The sequence below is a fragment of the Ixodes scapularis genome, unplaced genomic scaffold (genome assembly GCF_016920785.2).
Source record: "Ixodes scapularis isolate PalLabHiFi unplaced genomic scaffold, ASM1692078v2 PGA_scaffold0__279_contigs__length_252992795, whole genome shotgun sequence".
NCBI classification, from domain to species: Eukaryota; Metazoa; Arthropoda; class Arachnida; order Ixodida; family Ixodidae; genus Ixodes; species Ixodes scapularis.
In genome coordinates, this window is record NW_024609835.1 from 141,650,147 (window position 1) to 141,666,161 (window position 16,015).

General features: G+C 43.0%; 1 protein-coding gene across 1 annotated transcript in view; it reads left to right on the forward strand.

The window, feature by feature from the left end:
• Window positions 1-16,015, forward strand: part of LOC8033400 (protein FAM214A) — a 134,034-nt gene that overhangs the window by 108,804 nt on the left and 9,215 nt on the right. The window contains exons 5-8 of the mRNA XM_040221876.2: window positions 5-201; window positions 1,517-1,642; window positions 5,040-6,273; window positions 14,927-15,055. Of these exons, the coding sequence (XP_040077810.1) occupies window positions 5-201; window positions 1,517-1,642; window positions 5,040-6,273; window positions 14,927-15,055 (1,686 nt within the window). The remainder of the gene's footprint in view (window positions 1-4; window positions 202-1,516; window positions 1,643-5,039; window positions 6,274-14,926; window positions 15,056-16,015) is intronic.

Sequence of the window (16,015 nt, forward strand, 5' to 3'; positions counted from 1 at the left end):
GCAGTGCCAGAAATTTGAGGTGGTGCTGAAGCACATGGCCCTGCTGTGGAAGAACAACATCCCAATGTCAGTGGAAGTCCTGCTCGCGCCAGAGTGCCGCCACTGCAGCGCCGCGGACGTGGCAAGTGTGGACATTTCTTCAGCGCCGGACATGTCGCATTTGCTTCTGGAGCAGTGGTTCATCCACATGGTGCCGAGGAGGTAAGAGCGGAAGACGTCTCGCCCGGTCTACGACAAGGAACCTCCACATCGAGGCTGGCTCACACATTTGTGTTTCACTGTGATTGACTGTGTTGCAACCGCTTGCAGTTGCTCCCGATAAAAGAGCGTGCCGAAGCCATCTGTCAAGTAGGCCAGAACACTTCCGACCTACGTATTTTTTTATGCATTACTTTTTTATTATGCACTTCGGATAATTTAGACATTACGAAGGACCATTTCTTGTAGATAGTGTGTGGATTTGATCCTGCAAATGTCGAAAAACCTTCGATCTATAGTAATGTACAGATAAAAGGTGTTCCTGGACTACCCGATAGATAATGCCAAGGTGCCGGCACGTTCTCTCGCCGTAACGCAATCGATCGCAGTCAAACGCTTGTGTGTGGGTGAGCCCTTGGGGGAAAAAGATTAAGATGAAAACATTCTAGGGTCTTTATGCCAGGTTGGGAAAGATGGCTCTTTAAGATGTTCTCGGTCTCGGTTTTATAGTTCAGTCAATTCTGAGCTTTTCGTCAAAACATGCTCGAAAAGAATATTTTGACGGAAAGATAATCTTGGTCCAGGTTTCATACTTAAGATAACCTCGAGCTATTGTCGAGACATTCTCAAAAAGTAATGTCTTGCGAGTTTATGAAGCAGTCGCTATAATAAAAAGTTTTTAAGAAAAATGAGGCAGATACAACATCGGAAAACCCTGTTACGGTATACTATAACAAACTTATACCCATAATGGTGCCCTTAAAGGGGCACTGAAGTCATTTTTTGAAAAAGGTTGTTTTTGATCTTATATTGTTTAAAATGTGTTGGTTCCCACATATACCAAGTCCTATATTACCAAACTGCATATTCACCTCAGGGCAAGAGAAAAACATCTGGACTCTTTTTTTTCCTGCAGACTTCATTATGTGGACCATTAAAAGCCCTACAATACTCAGATTCCAAATAACTTTATTATAACTCGTTTCGAAGAGAGTCTGATAGGTACACATTCGAATAAGACTCCTGTTTTTCTCCGCGGGTGAAGCCATCGCTTAAAACTCGCCGACAAGCGCCATTCGTCAACCACTTCACTTGGAAGAACATTCTTCCCAAAAAGGGCGTGTCACGATCTTTGAACACGCTTTTAATGAGGAAATAAGCTACACACGATTGTAATATTGGGTTTTTTGGTATGCTTAGAGAGACTAGATTACTAGATTGAGTTTTCACCACAAAAGGATGATCTTAGAATCGACTTCAGTGCCCCTTTAATGATAGAGGAAGTGTATATACATTCCCTGGCTTTCTGTCTTTTCAGGGTTCCGGATCCCACCATCGCTCCACGCAGCCTGATTCAGGCCATGCGCTCGTACCTGCATTTTTCTCAAATCAGTGCCTGGTACAGCCTGTCGGGGGGAAGGAACCCCCGCAACATCTACTACCGGTGAGAAGTCTGAACAAAATCACCTGCTCAGCCATGGAACTGATTGGGAGGGGGCTGCTTGACTGGTTCAGGATAATATCTGATGATAACCAAAGCGGTTGTCGCGTCGCAGTATTGTTCTAGCAGTGATCTTATCGGTTGAAACTACTTCTACGAAATTATGGTCGTTTTCCTTAAGGATGTTTTTGAACTAGGAAGTCTTTCTTGAGATACTGTTTTCTTTCTCTGCGGTAGAGGGACGATTTTCTACAAGACTTTAAAAAGGATTGTGCAACAGTTTTCGGACTTCAGCCAATTAATTGCAGGAATTGGTCTGTGTCACCTATACACCCTTCCAAAAATGCTCCTAGACCGCCGCCATGTTGCTGATGCTGACGTGGTTGGTGCGACTTTTGCGCCCCCTGTCAGCTAGAAATTTTTTGCCACTCTCTTGGCTGTGGAAACCCGCTCAGTGCAATTCTCTACCTATGTTTTGCATTTTTGCGTTCAACATTTTCTGGCCCCTCTTGAAAGTTTCCACTTAATTTTTCTGATGCACTCTGCATACCCTTTTTGTGTTATCTTCTACTATGATAAATGGGGCTGGTAAGCGCCTGCCATTGAAGTGTTTTTAGGAAGCGAGCGTGCCGGCCGCATTGCGGCAATCGCCTATTGTTCGCTGCCACCTAGCGGTAACCGGCGCAGAATCACTAGGGAGCAATGGAGACGAACAGCACAGCGGACATGTCCCCGTCGTGATTACAACCGTAATTAAGCCAGTTACGAATTCGGAAAGTTTCTTCAGTAGCCGGTGCCGCCGGCGCAGAATCATCGGGAGGCACAGCGGACAGTGTCCCCGCCGGGGCTTAAGGCTATTACGAATCCACGAAACTTCTTCAGTAGCCAGTGCAGAATCATTGGGGGAGAAGCAATGGCGACGAATAGCCAAACGGACAGTGTTCCCGTGGTGATTACGACGGGGTTTAAGGTGGTTACGTATCCAGAAAACTTCTTCCTTGGTGCCAATATGACGAAAGGAAAACTTCTTCATGCATCTGGCCGCCTGTACGACGTAAAGGAAGTCCGTTTCGACTGACAAGTGGATGACACTGCGCGTCATACCCAACAGACAAAATTAAGCGTGCACGCAAAAAAACGAACAAAAAAAAAAGATTTTCTTGTGGGCGTTGAGTGGCTTGCTCTAATTATGTATGTTTATTACTTTCTAAATCGGATTTACAATAACTGGGCGATTGTTTTCGCGCCGTTTCGCAATTCCCACTACTATCTTCCTGTAGGCTGATGGAAACATCCAAGGGTGCGCTCGGGTGGGCGACCCCATTCTGCTTCTCGGTTCCGGTGAAGTATTTGCTGCATATTTTAGAGTTTGCCGTTGGTGCCCATGCTGTTCCATCGTCGCTAGAATAGAAAAAAAGTTAATTGTATTATTCGTCAACAGCTTAAAGCAAAATGCGAACTGCAAGGTAAGAAACGCCACTTACCTGCCTTGACACACAAGTCGCACCCAGGTCGTGCGGCACTCCGCCTCAAATGGCTTCGAAGGAAAGCCGTAGAACTTCGTGCTGTGCGCGCCCCTGTACGTACTGTTTCAGCCGACCACGCAGCAATTGTGGCTTTCTTGGTGCGGAATTGCCATCTCAGAAATTACAGCGCTAACCAGCTACAATGCACAACCAACGCGGCGACGGGCAGAAGCTCCCCAATGTAACGGACCCGTTTGCCGCTAGGGGCGCCCTGGTCGGGGCCTGAATTAGATGTGCACAGGTGAAGGGAACTGAACGACCCTCGACGCGATATTGCAAACAATGACAAATATTCTCCCCCATCCCAGAGATAATCTGCATAGAGTCCTTCTCAGTCATAGCCACGGTGGTCATAGCCAAAAATAGTTGTTTGGGTTGGAGTCAGTCATGACTGCCCCTTTGCTTGGTGCTGGTGTGAAAAAAGAGCTCTCACCAAAACGTGCCCGAAAACAAAGTCATCTTGGATTTCGTCTGATCGTCAATGGCTGTTGTCGACTGTGACTGTGAGATCTTTCTCAAATAAATTCTTTTCAGATAACGCTGCATCGTGTGATACATACAATACAAATTATCTGAAAGGATAAAACATCACGGAAACAGGACTTCTTTCATTTTGTTTCCGTCCCCGTCCTCATTGTTTTATCCTTTCAAGTATTCGTATCTATTCACCAAGACGCTTGTTTTCAATTATTACATACACTATATTGATTGAATGCTAACACTTGCTAAATTGTATGTCCGTGTCCTGTCCATTGGTAAACACATTATTTGTGAGCATGAAAAATGCATGCCTTTCGGCTATCTTCTACTGTAAATTATTTTCGACAGCTAAGTGCTTTGTTGTTTGACATGCGGCTAACCGAGCAGTGCCGTCAAAACTTTTTGTAAGTAAAAGGCTCGAGATACATTTAAGCACTTCTTATGAGTTGTGAATGCGGAAGCATTCAAGCCGCTTTTCCGCTCTCTTATTTCGTCTGCTGCATACTTTTCGTAGCCGGTCAGCGCGTGTGCTCTCCTGGGCGCGCTGACCTTGGACGCTCCGTGTTAATGGCGCACTGACGGTCACACAGCGCCATGGAATGAGCGGTTGTTGAAACCGACTGCTAAACAAAGCACAAAAAGAATGAAGCTGGTGGGAAGGTATTGCAGTGAGTCTTTGGGAGCCTCAGGATCTAGCAGCCAGTGTTATCCTAAAAAAACTACTATTGCTTTTTGTAATAGGGCAGACGTCAAAAGCTTGGAATAACATGGTTTGTTTGGTTGAACCTGCTACACTACATAGTAAATTCGACTAAACACATATCAATACAGGTCTATCTTAAGGTCCAAAATTTTATGTTTCTTCTGCTCCTAAAATTTTGCTAAAAGAGAGAACAGAATTAAAAGAAGTTCCCTTTCTTATGCTACCAAACAGGATTGGGAAATCTAGATTCTGGATAAAGATCACCACCCATGTAAAGGTTCCAAAAAAGATTCACAAGACTTTGAAATTCATTATTTCTTTATTTTTATTCCTCTGCTCAGGTCACCTAAAGTATATTGCATCTAAACTTAATTGACCAATCAAGCATCGCTCACCTTTTTTTTTAATTTTGTGAATTAGTGGTAGTAGTTTATATCTTTGCTTTCTTAAAGTTTGTCTGTTAATGCTCACCCACCCTCTAGAGGCCATCAGTACATATTGTTGTGCTCCATGTTGCTACAAATCGTCTGCACGAATAAAGTGCAAAATTTGCAGGTTATTATTGGCTCAACAAAAGATTATCCCACCTGGGAAAAGATATGCAACTGCCTTGTTCTGGGATGGCTTTGCTGTGTGGTTTGAAGGGCCCCCACTCCCCTTGGGATGACAATCTGTTTTTACAATGGTGCAGGATCTCGGTGCCGGGGGAAGCTTTCTCCAGCAAATTCCACTGCATCCCCCACCTGCACACCTTTCCCGTGGCCAGCCTGGGTCGCAATGCCTCCATCAAGGTCTCGGTCAAGTCCATTCCCCGTTCCCCGGGTTCCTCGGCCCCCACAGTGCCCTGTGCCAAGCACAGCCTACCTCGTAGTGTGCCCGGGAACCCCGCCACTCTCAACGAGGGCACCACACCGTGCATGCGACGCCGCAACAACACCAGAAAGATTGGCAGTGTGGTCTGCGAGAATGACGACGACGGCACCATCTTGGAGCAGAAAAATGACGCAGAAAGGAGGAGGGCCAAGAAGAAGCACAGCAGGGGTGGTACGGACTCGCCGGACCTCATGCTCGGCGAGAGCTTGCTGGACCCGCCGCAGTCGCTGCAGATGTACCCCAAGAGGTACCAGAGCCCTTCGCGGTGCGGCAGTCCGAGCTTGGAAGTGCCGGAACACCTCATGTTCGGTCCGAGGCCTCAGCTGCAACTTCCGTCGGAACCCAGTTCAGGCAGTTGCTGTTCCTCGACGACGGAAGAGGGTTGCTGCCGCGGAAGACCTCAGCGGCGCCCGGTCATTGAGCGTTTCCTCAAGAAGAGCGGGGAGGTGGTTCAGCAAGGTGAGCTCCCCGGCAGGAGCGAACCCAGCACCAGTTCAAAGCTGCCAAAGGAAGAGGAAAGGGAGAGTGAGGGTCCACTAAGTCAGCAGCCGTCAGCCCAAGTGCAGCAACAGTTGCTTTTCCATAGGAACGACTGTGGCAGCTCCGGTAACGGTGTTGCGGCACCGGAGAAGGCACCCCGTGGGCATCGATGCCGTGCCAACCTGGAAAAGAGCTTCGACGACCTCAACCTGCGCAGCGTAAACCAGGAGTCTTCCAAACACAGACTGCCCAGCTCTGTCGTGCGGGTGTGTGAACAAACGCTCTCGGCGTCGGAGCGTGATCTCAAAAGGACGACACCGACAGGAGTCGTGATGAAAGGTTCAAAGCTTGGCCCCGAAGGAGGCCATCCGGTGATTGTGAACGATGCCAGAGTCAGTAGTGGCAGGGGCGGCCCCACGGAAAAGACCCCGGTGGATGGAAGTCACAAGAAGGCGATAAGCCACAGTAGAACGTGGAATGAGGGTCTTTGTGACTTGAAGTTGAAGGATGGTGTGGTCGGGAAGGGCAGCCAGATCTTCAGCAACCTCATTCAGAAGCACAAAGCAAGACAGGTGGGTGTCAACTGCCTGAGAGTCTAGATGAGTAGGCAGGCTGTCTAAAGCCAGAACGATTGTGACTAGTGGTAAATGTCCTTGGGGCTGGGACATAGCCTGAGCCAAGGGCACTGTGAAAGCAAAGCTTTCACCACCCCGGGTTTGCTCATTGACTGCAATAAATGGAAACAATGTCGTACTAGATGATGGTTCAGACTCAATAGCATTTATTGAAACTGGGTTCCTGAAATGCACCATGACCGTTTAGCGATGGATCATTGGCCCATCCCATCATCAACAACAAAGTCAAGGGAGGGGGGAGAGGAGCAGGGAACGAGCAAAACAATTGGCTATTTTTTGTTTGCACTCATGGAACAACCAAAATGCTAGTATATATGGTGCTGCTGAAATCATATTGAACCTATGAAATAAGGGTTTCTACACCTCACCGTTCTTAAAACATTTTGTAGGTCTTTTTGCAAACCTACAGGCTCTCACAAAACAAAATGCACTACAGTCAAACCTGTTTATAACGAACAGCAGGAAACACTATGATCAGTCCGATATAGCAAGCAGTTTGATATAGCAGAAACCATTTACAGCAAATTTCCACGATGCATTCGTTGTAAGGGAAGAGCTTCTCTCTCTTTCTCATCTCTTCACTTCCACCTTGTAACAATGCACTGGAAAGTTTTTTTTTTTTTTTTTTTGGATGCGTGCAGTTTTTTGTTTTTTTTTAGCTTTTTTTTTTTTAATTGTTTCTTCGGGGGGGCAAACGCATTAGGATGAAAAGTTTTTTTTTTTTTTTTGTGCGTGCATGTAGTGTTTTTTAGCTTTCTCCTCTTCTGAATTGCTTCTCTTCGCTCAATTTTGTTTGCACCTTGAGCTCTAAAAATTTTCTTTCTTTCCTGCTTCTTTTTTGGTGGAAGGGACAGGCTAGAAGATGATTGTTTGTGCGTTTTTGGAAGCCTTCCAGGGGGGAAAAGGTTTGATATAGCCAATGTGTTGTTCGTTATAAACAGTTCTTGTTACATGCATTTTTATTTAAACTTTCCGTGAGTTCGATATCGGCAATAATTTGCAGTACGTGGGTTCGTTCTAGACAGGTTTCACTGTATACTGGCAACTGGACTTTAGTATGCATACAAACTCAATTGAACCATAAGATCTGGCAGTCTTTACTTGTCAGTTCCAATGGCACGTCTTCACTGTAGTATGCACTTGTATTTATCCTGGTATGGGGGGGTGAGGCTAGAAGGGAGTAACCTATTTGCACCTACTTTGTTTGTTTTTTCTTATGCCTTTTTCTAACATCCTTTTGCAAAGAAGACTTTTCTTCATCTTAAGGTTAGCCAGCACTGGCTCTGAGAAAATGGGCTTTCAGTCCTTCATCAACCTTGTCATGTTGAGCATTGAGCACTGTATATTTGGTTGGTAATGAATCGCACTATGCTTCTTTGCTTGTTTGGCAATCGTCCGTTTCCAGTCTTTTGTTCCAATAAATGCCTTTGAGGTGAAACGACGTACAACTCGAGTAGCACACGACATGGTTCCTACGTTGTCGCAGTCATTGAGTCGGCAAGTTCAGTGAGAACTAATTAGGTTGTTATCATGGTGTGGAACAGTTCTGAGCTCGAGCCTTGTCCCAAATCTGTGGATGCTTACCTTGCTAAGTGTAGAGGTGGCAATAAACCTTTGCTGTGTAAGTAAAGGAAATCTAAATAAGCGCCAATTATTTTTTTTTTTTATTTCGCATTTATACATGTTAGGAGGTGACCTTTCAGTGTTTAAATTGCATAGCTTCAGGTCTTTCACTGCCACTTTTCTCGGTCTCTGTTGCTTTTACATCTTTTGATTAGCCATTTTGTCAAAGCAATGTTTTTGCATGGAGAAATTTAATGAGAAAGCATAAATCATATCGGACTTATCTACTGCAGTTATTCTAAGTGTAATTTAGCTGGTTTATATTGTTTCATAGTTCATGTTCATGCAGTATGTAGGCGATCATAGTGAATTGGGTTACATTTATATGAAGTGCCGCAGCTTATGCTAATGACAATTTTAGTTTTGATTTGAGGTCGGTTTGCATTACTGCAGTCAGTTTCCTGTAGACGACTGCAGCCATCTTTCTTGTAATGCGAGATATGGTCCTTTAATGTTGCATTCCCTTCCCCCGCAGAACATCTTTAAATGTTGCTGTCGATGAAGGACGGGCCTTTATGCACCTCCATTCTCCTCTCTAGGCGGGCAGTTAGCATTTTGTACGCTGTCTTAGTAACGTTACCTAAGGGGGCTGCTGCCTTTGTAAGTTACACAGACGTGTCTTTTGTCTACCTCAAAACCAGATGTTCTTATGAATTTTGGAAGCACCATTCTAACTTCATAACTTCCTTCAATCCTCTTGAACAGTCTAAAGGTTGTGGTGATTATTGTTGTGCTTATCTTCATAAATAGTGTTTTCATAATCAAAAGTGGCACGAGAAATTAATAGACCTTTCGTTGAATTAATCAAGCACCAAGGGGCATATGCAAGTGTAATTTAAATGCAATACACATACTTGCATCTGCTACAATAACTTTTAAAAGCAAAAATCTAAAATAAATGGCTTCTTGTGCTTTTTATACAAATAATGTGTGTATGTGCAGCACATCTACCAACATTACTAACATTCTCTTTGGTGCTTACGTAATTTAGAAAGAGGTCTATTCAAAGTCATGTTACTCTGTTCTTTATGCTGCCTAAAAGTGAAAATAACTATTCCTTACCATTGGCCATGCCCTTCAGTAGCTTAGGCCTTTGTGTATTAATATGTGAAAACAAAAGCAGAATGCAGGGAGTGTTATTCAATCGAGTTTTATCTGCAGAAGTTTCACTGCACAGTGTAAGAAACAAAAACATGACTTCAGTTTTTGTTTTATTTTTCTTAACCAGCTGCCAGTTCAGATCTGAGAAAAACTAAAGGTAGCATTTTTTTCTTGGTTGTTTGAAGGATTTTAAAATTTATTTTGTATTGTTAGATGGAATGAGAAATTTCCATTAAAAAAAATTGCCTTTCAAACTTTTTTTTTTGTGAGAATATATTTTACACTGTCAATCTGCTTCAAGGGAAAAGCCTGATGGGGTCTTGTTTATTACACTGTGATGATATTTGATTTATACGATTTCACATCTGAATGTAAAAAAGGCTTTGTATCCATGCCACAATTGAATCATAGTCAGCCATTTAAAAAAAAAAACCTAATCTTGACACACACTAAAAAAACATCTTTGAAAACTTTTTCTGTGTCCTTTTATTTACAAACAACATATTTTTTTAGGCACTATACTCACGACGCGTACATTTATATAGTTACATCAATTCAAAGTTTCATAGCGAGGCTGTTTGTAAGCGTGTTTTGAAAAGCATTTATTTAAAGCAAGGGTGCAGGCAAGCTGGTTGAGTATAGACATTTTAACCCTGGAGAGGGGACAAAAAGGACAACACGACACAGATTTTCAAAGAGATCTGTGTCGTGTTGTCTTTTTTGTCCCCACTTTCCGGGGTTAAAATGTCTTGAAAAGCTTTTCCTGTTTCCTCATTGTGCATTTTTTCGTCAAAACAAAATGTTTTTCCCACAGTATCTTCTGACCTAGAATTTGGATATGAAAACTCTTTTCAGGGTTTAATACCATATTTGCTCGAGTAATAGCCAGACTGTTTATGAGCAATGCCAGTGGCTTTGCTGCTATTTGCTCAGATCACATTTTTACAGAGTTTTATGTTCTCGACCTTGTTATCTGGTGCATTTTTTATGCAGAGCATGATGATGGTTGTGTGTGTGTTCTGCAGGAAAGTAGATGCAAAAGCCTTGTTCATAAGCGGGGTTGTTCGTTTTTGGATAAAACCCGATTTTACCTGATTTTTACACCCCGAACATATTTCAGGATAATCGGGTTAAACCAGATTTCTCCCCGTATTCCAAAACCACATAACCAACCTATTCATTTTTACGCCGCACAGAGTTTGCGGTGCACACGCGCTAGCTACTTTACCTCGGGACAGCAGTGACCTATAGTTCATTTCGCAAGCTGCGTGCAGCACTGTGGACACTACACGACTCCCAACCAACTGCCCAACGAGCTCGCCTAACTCACTGTCACATTCTACGGAGGGCGACTGAGGAAAAGCGACAATAGGCGATGGGTCCTCGGAGGGACATTTCCGTCCACCCGGTGTGCAGGTGAAACCGCCTCGGCATGCCATGTAGCTTCGGCCCTGCTGCACGCAGCTTGTAAAATGCACTATCAATCCCCCTTCGGCTGCTGACGCCCAGCAGGACCTTTCGGGTAGCATGGTCATCTCGCTGGCGTCCAACCTTTCTCACGAACAACGTCTGAGCCAGTCAGTCCCGTAAGCAGATCTAGAGAACTTAAGAGGTTTATTCCCTTGCGAAATATCTGATCGAAGACGACCGTCCCTCGAACAGTCTGGGTTTTTGTTGACACCTGAGGGAAAGGACGATTCCATGGGCGGTGCTTCCGTTGAAGCGACCAACGGCAGTTGGAGCTGGAAAACCCTGATGTCCCCCGATTACCAGCCTGAAACAGACCCCTCATTTTGACGCGTTACCGTTAAAAAACTCGTAAAACGCTCCACAAAAAAAAAAGAAAAGTAATTTTGATTACATTTGTAAATTTAACCCGAAAAAACCCAAATTTCAGAATGTGTCCCCATAAAACCCGATTTCTCCCCGATTATCAGCTTATTGTTACCCCCCAAATTAAAAAAGATATAAAACCCGAAAACGGATAACCCTATTCATAAGTAGTGCGGCTTTACTCGAGCAAATATGGTACCTCATAAAACAGAGTGCAACAAGATTAGTATTTCTGAAATACGTTAACTACAAAATTTGCTAATTGGCAAAGACTTTAATTATTCATTTCTAATTATCATTAATAACTTTTTTTAGAATTATGCTGAAATTATAAGAATGGTATTGTTGCACTCTCCACATTTTGCAGGACATTCTGACATACCAACTTGGCCATATGTTTTGTTGGGGGTATTGTAAAAACATTGGGCGGAAACATTTCTGATAAAGTTGAGATTTTCTTAAACTACCATATAATGATCTCATGTCTTTGCTTAGCAGAAAAAATTAGAGTAGATGTGAGAATGTAATATACATTGGATGAGAACTGACAGGAAAATTTGCAAGACTAGGCTCTCCCTTTGCAGTGTCTGGGGTACACCAAACAACTGACATTCTGCCTATCTATTGCAAAAATTTAATCATAGTTGTTCATAGTTAATAAGTTAATCATAGTAGATACAATCAATTATATTGTCTGCAATATTAGCTACAGTTTATTGCACAATGCTGACCACTTAGTCTATGTTTAGAGTCAAGTTGCAAGCTATACGAACGGAAAGCAATGTTTCTGAATAGTATTATAACGAAAATGTTGGTATAAGTCAGCTGAAAGTGCCACTTTGTTTAAAAAGGAACCGTGGAACGATTTTTTTACACTTTTAATGCTCCTTTATATAGGACATTTAAACTTCTGATGAATAATCATGTGTTTTTTTGTTGTTTTTTTTTTTTGTGCATACACACTTAAGAAAACTGAAAACCATCAAGTGATCATGGGATGTCGATTAAATGCGGCACTTCATTTCTGCCCAGATAGCATGTCACATTTACGCTATAGTGTTTTGGAGGATGAAAAATTGAGCAGCATGTTGCACAAACTACAAAGCGTTGGAGATGACAAGGAGCATGTGTTTTTTTGTTTAGAGAAGCTCTAGTGTTACTTGGATGTGAGAGACATGGTACTGTGGAAAGCCTTTGCACTTCAAAATTTTGCGTTTTGCAGTAGGTAAATTTTTTGGGGGGTCATATTAACATCAGTGATATCAAGGAAATGACAAATATCTGCTTCTTATCTCTTGGGTTTCTAGTTATTATCACATACAAACAAAATCAAATTGCATTTTGATGACTTATTATTAAAAACATTAACTAAAACATTGGCTGCATTCATTATTCAACTGTCATAACTTTTGCAAATATTCGCAAGTGCCTTTCTTCTGCTGTCTATAAGTACACATACTTATATCGGCTTCAACATTTCATGATACATTGTCATTTTTCCGTAGCTTCCACACGGCTGCCCCACACTGCTGAAAGAGCACATGACTTCATCTTTAGTTTCATTCGCACACTCCTTCGTGCAAAGGAGACTTTGAATGAAGTCATGTGCTTGCACAAGAAGCTTGATAGCGCTCACTGTGGAAATTATGCTAGCCTTAACTGTGTGACAAAAAATTCGATGCCAAATGTAAAACTGAATTTTTTATTATTATTCTTTTTATTAAATTTGAGCATGAGACACAAAAATAAATGTGTTTCAAGCAACACCAATCTTGTCTTTGAAGAAAAGGGTTTTGGAGAAATTTATAGCCTTTAAAAGTACACCTGCTATTTCAAGCTAACCAAATGCTACAGCAAACATACACTGCATGGTGGAAACTGGAGGTACCATGTGAAACACTAATCAGATTTCAAAAAAAAAAAAAAAAGATTTATAGACATAAAATCATTTCATGGTTCCTTTAGAAGTTAAAAGGAAGCTGAAGAGCTTTTAAAAATATGAGTTAATGGTCCATTTTTTTCTGTTTGTGCCTGTTGAGTCCAAATATCACAACCGTTTGACCCAAAATGCTGACAAAATGCGAAAAAAAAGCGAAGAAAACAGAAGCGATTGCCGTCGCGGCACGCCATTGGCTAGACACGCGAGACGCGCCACTACGTCATAAAAGGTCCATCTCAATTCTCGATTGCTCCGTCGCTTGCGGAAGTAGTTGGGCGCCGAGGCTTCTGCTCTTGTCAGTCGGGTTCGGCTTCTGATTTTTCAAAATTCTTTGGTGGATCGAAAGGGGAATATGTCCAGAGGACCCTCTACTTGACAAAGTATGCGTTCCAGCCATTGGCAATGCAGAAAAATTGCCTTCCGCGGTAATACAGACAGACACGAGGAATTGCTTGCGCTGACACAACATGGCCTGCTTCATACGTTCTGGAGCATACTGGCTGCTGCTTATTGAAACGTTGACAGTAAACTGAGTGCTATTGACGGGACGCGTGAGGCCGGATTAGCGTTACCCCCCCCAAAATGGCCGTCAGAGGACAAAAATTCTGCACACACCGGCCTTCATGTTTGGCAGCTGCTGGACGCGTGAGCGTGCAGCCTGAATTGAATTGTTCACCAAAGCTGAAGTGTTTTGATGGGATAGTATAATCGGCTTGGAGCGACGGGAGAGCTTCCCCTGTGATAAGACGGGTGATGAGACAGGGTCGTCGTTCTGCCACCGCCATTGTCCTTGCGTACTACGCGAATAGCTGCACAGAAGGTCCATCCTTGTGATAGCGGTACCCTCTGCTGCGTTTTATTTGTTTGCCATCAATTATTAGCAATTACAGCTTTAGAAAAAGCGAAGATGTGTGCCCTGCAGCCCTAAGTTTGATGTTGAATTCGGGAAGGCTTCCTGGGCAGGCCTCTAGATTCACACACACCTGCCAAGATTTGTTGACTGCATTAGACCACCACCAAGCACAAACTTTGCGTGTGCATTTTAATGTGCTGAATTGCCTCCTCGCCTTCAATAATAGTCAACAAGCGTAGGGTTCAGGCAAGCCTTCTTCAGACCCAAACCCATGCGTACATTGTTTTCGTGTGCAGTGTCCGGAACACGTTCTAAACAAAAACGGTGTATACGCTCAATCTCTTGTTTGCATAGCGGGAACCCATCTCTTTAAAATCTCTATGTCGAAGTGAAAAAGGTGGTAAGTGGGAAGAATAACTGCTACAAGTGCTGTTCGTACATGCCGACGGCTACACATGAGTATGGCATCATGCAACAGCGCGAGTCAGTTGCTTCAGCTCCATGAGAATTCCGCAAACCCGTGAACAAACAAGAGAACAATGAACACGTATAGCACGACCGGTCAACGGATAAAAGCAAGCGCTGTGCGGCGGTAGAAGGACGACTGCTTGAAAAGTCAGTAGAGCAGCCTACAAGGGAAGCACGGCCAGCCGCGGCAGGGTCCCCCAGCCGGACCTTTTGTGATGTCGGCTGATGGGCTTCATCCTTTCTCCCCTTTCCCTCTGCTACTTTGAAGGCGCTTTTCCAATTAATCCGCGCATAAAATGACCAAACCAATTTGATATTCGTGATGGCTGAGGTCTTGTTAACCAGGCTCGGGTGTTTTTTCTCATATTTAAAACCTCTTCAGCTTCCCTTTAACAACTTTACATAAAGGTCACGGTGAAGGCATAGTCTACTGTGCTTGTGTCATTTCATGCTACTTTCTAAAGTTCTCCACAATGGTCATTCTGTTCATAGCATGGTAAACACTGATATTTATTCAGTATTCATGGCAAGCTAAATAACACATTCATGTACTGTACTAGCATTATGACAATGCTATCTTGAAATGCCAGTGTCATTAAATATCATTAGGAAGTCTGCTCCAATTCGTAGTCCAGCATCTTGGATGCTTTCTAACGATGGTGCTTCTTTTTAAGTAGTATGCTCGGCAATCACGGTGGAATTCGTTTTAATTTGGGCAGTTCTCGAGGGAATGCTTGCACCTTATTTACAATGTTGGGTTCCAATCGTTCCAGCTGATGTGCAAAGCCAGGAGTCATCCGGTGCCCACAGCGGCAGAGCGCGCTCAGTTCCGCCGCTCTCTGGACAGTGCCACGTCTATGGTCTTCCACCAGAAGACTGGACTGCCCCTCACCTCCAGTCCTGTGAGCATGCTCCCCTGCTAGGCATTTTATTTTTCTTTCAAACACACTTTTTTCCTTGTAGCTGACAAATGTTAAGAAAGATTAGAGGTAGGGTCACTGAGCTTGTGTCCAGGATGCCCACTCACAATAAGCTTTCGGCTTGGCCATTGCATGTCACGCCCATGAAGTGACCAAACTCAATTGGTCACACTCGAAATACTTTTTCCAAGATAAAATGAAGGTACAATGTATGTGGTAGAGTCAAGGTATTGCAGCTTGTGCTGATACTTGTGGCCAGGCGTGTAGCCAGGGAGGGGGGGGGGGGGGGGGGGGTGTTCAGGTGTCAGGACACCCCCTTGAAATTTTACTTTATTATATATATATATATATATATATGCAATCACACACACAATAAAAAAAAGTATATATATATATATATATATATATATTTTTTTTTTTTTTTTATTGTGTATGTGATTGCACCAGTGCTTTGAAACACCTCCTGAAAATATTTTCTGGCTACGCCACTGTTTGTGGCAGTCAATAAATGGCTAGGTCTTATTGAGCCAACTGCATTATGTTGTCTTCCCTAGCAAATAGGAGCATGGAAGCCTAACAAAGTTGATACTTATGATTTACAAACATTGGTTGTAAATGTGAAACTTGGAAGTCAAGTGGAAGCCACAAATGTGAAACTTGGAAGTCAATTTCATATTCATCTTTAATAAAAAGAATGGAAAATCAACTTCAGTTTATCTTGTTCATGTTAATATTATGAAAGGGGTATGCTGTTTACTTCAAAATTTTTATAACTGACAGAGCTCATTAGGTTAAGTGAATGAGTGAGGGAAAACATATCTATTTTATGATGAGAGGATTTGGCCAAGTTATTCTAAAACAAATAGGTGGAGGAGTGCAAAGAAAAAAGCAAAACAGATACAGCAGGTTAAAGAGGTAGGTAGTATGTGAAATGCTGACTTG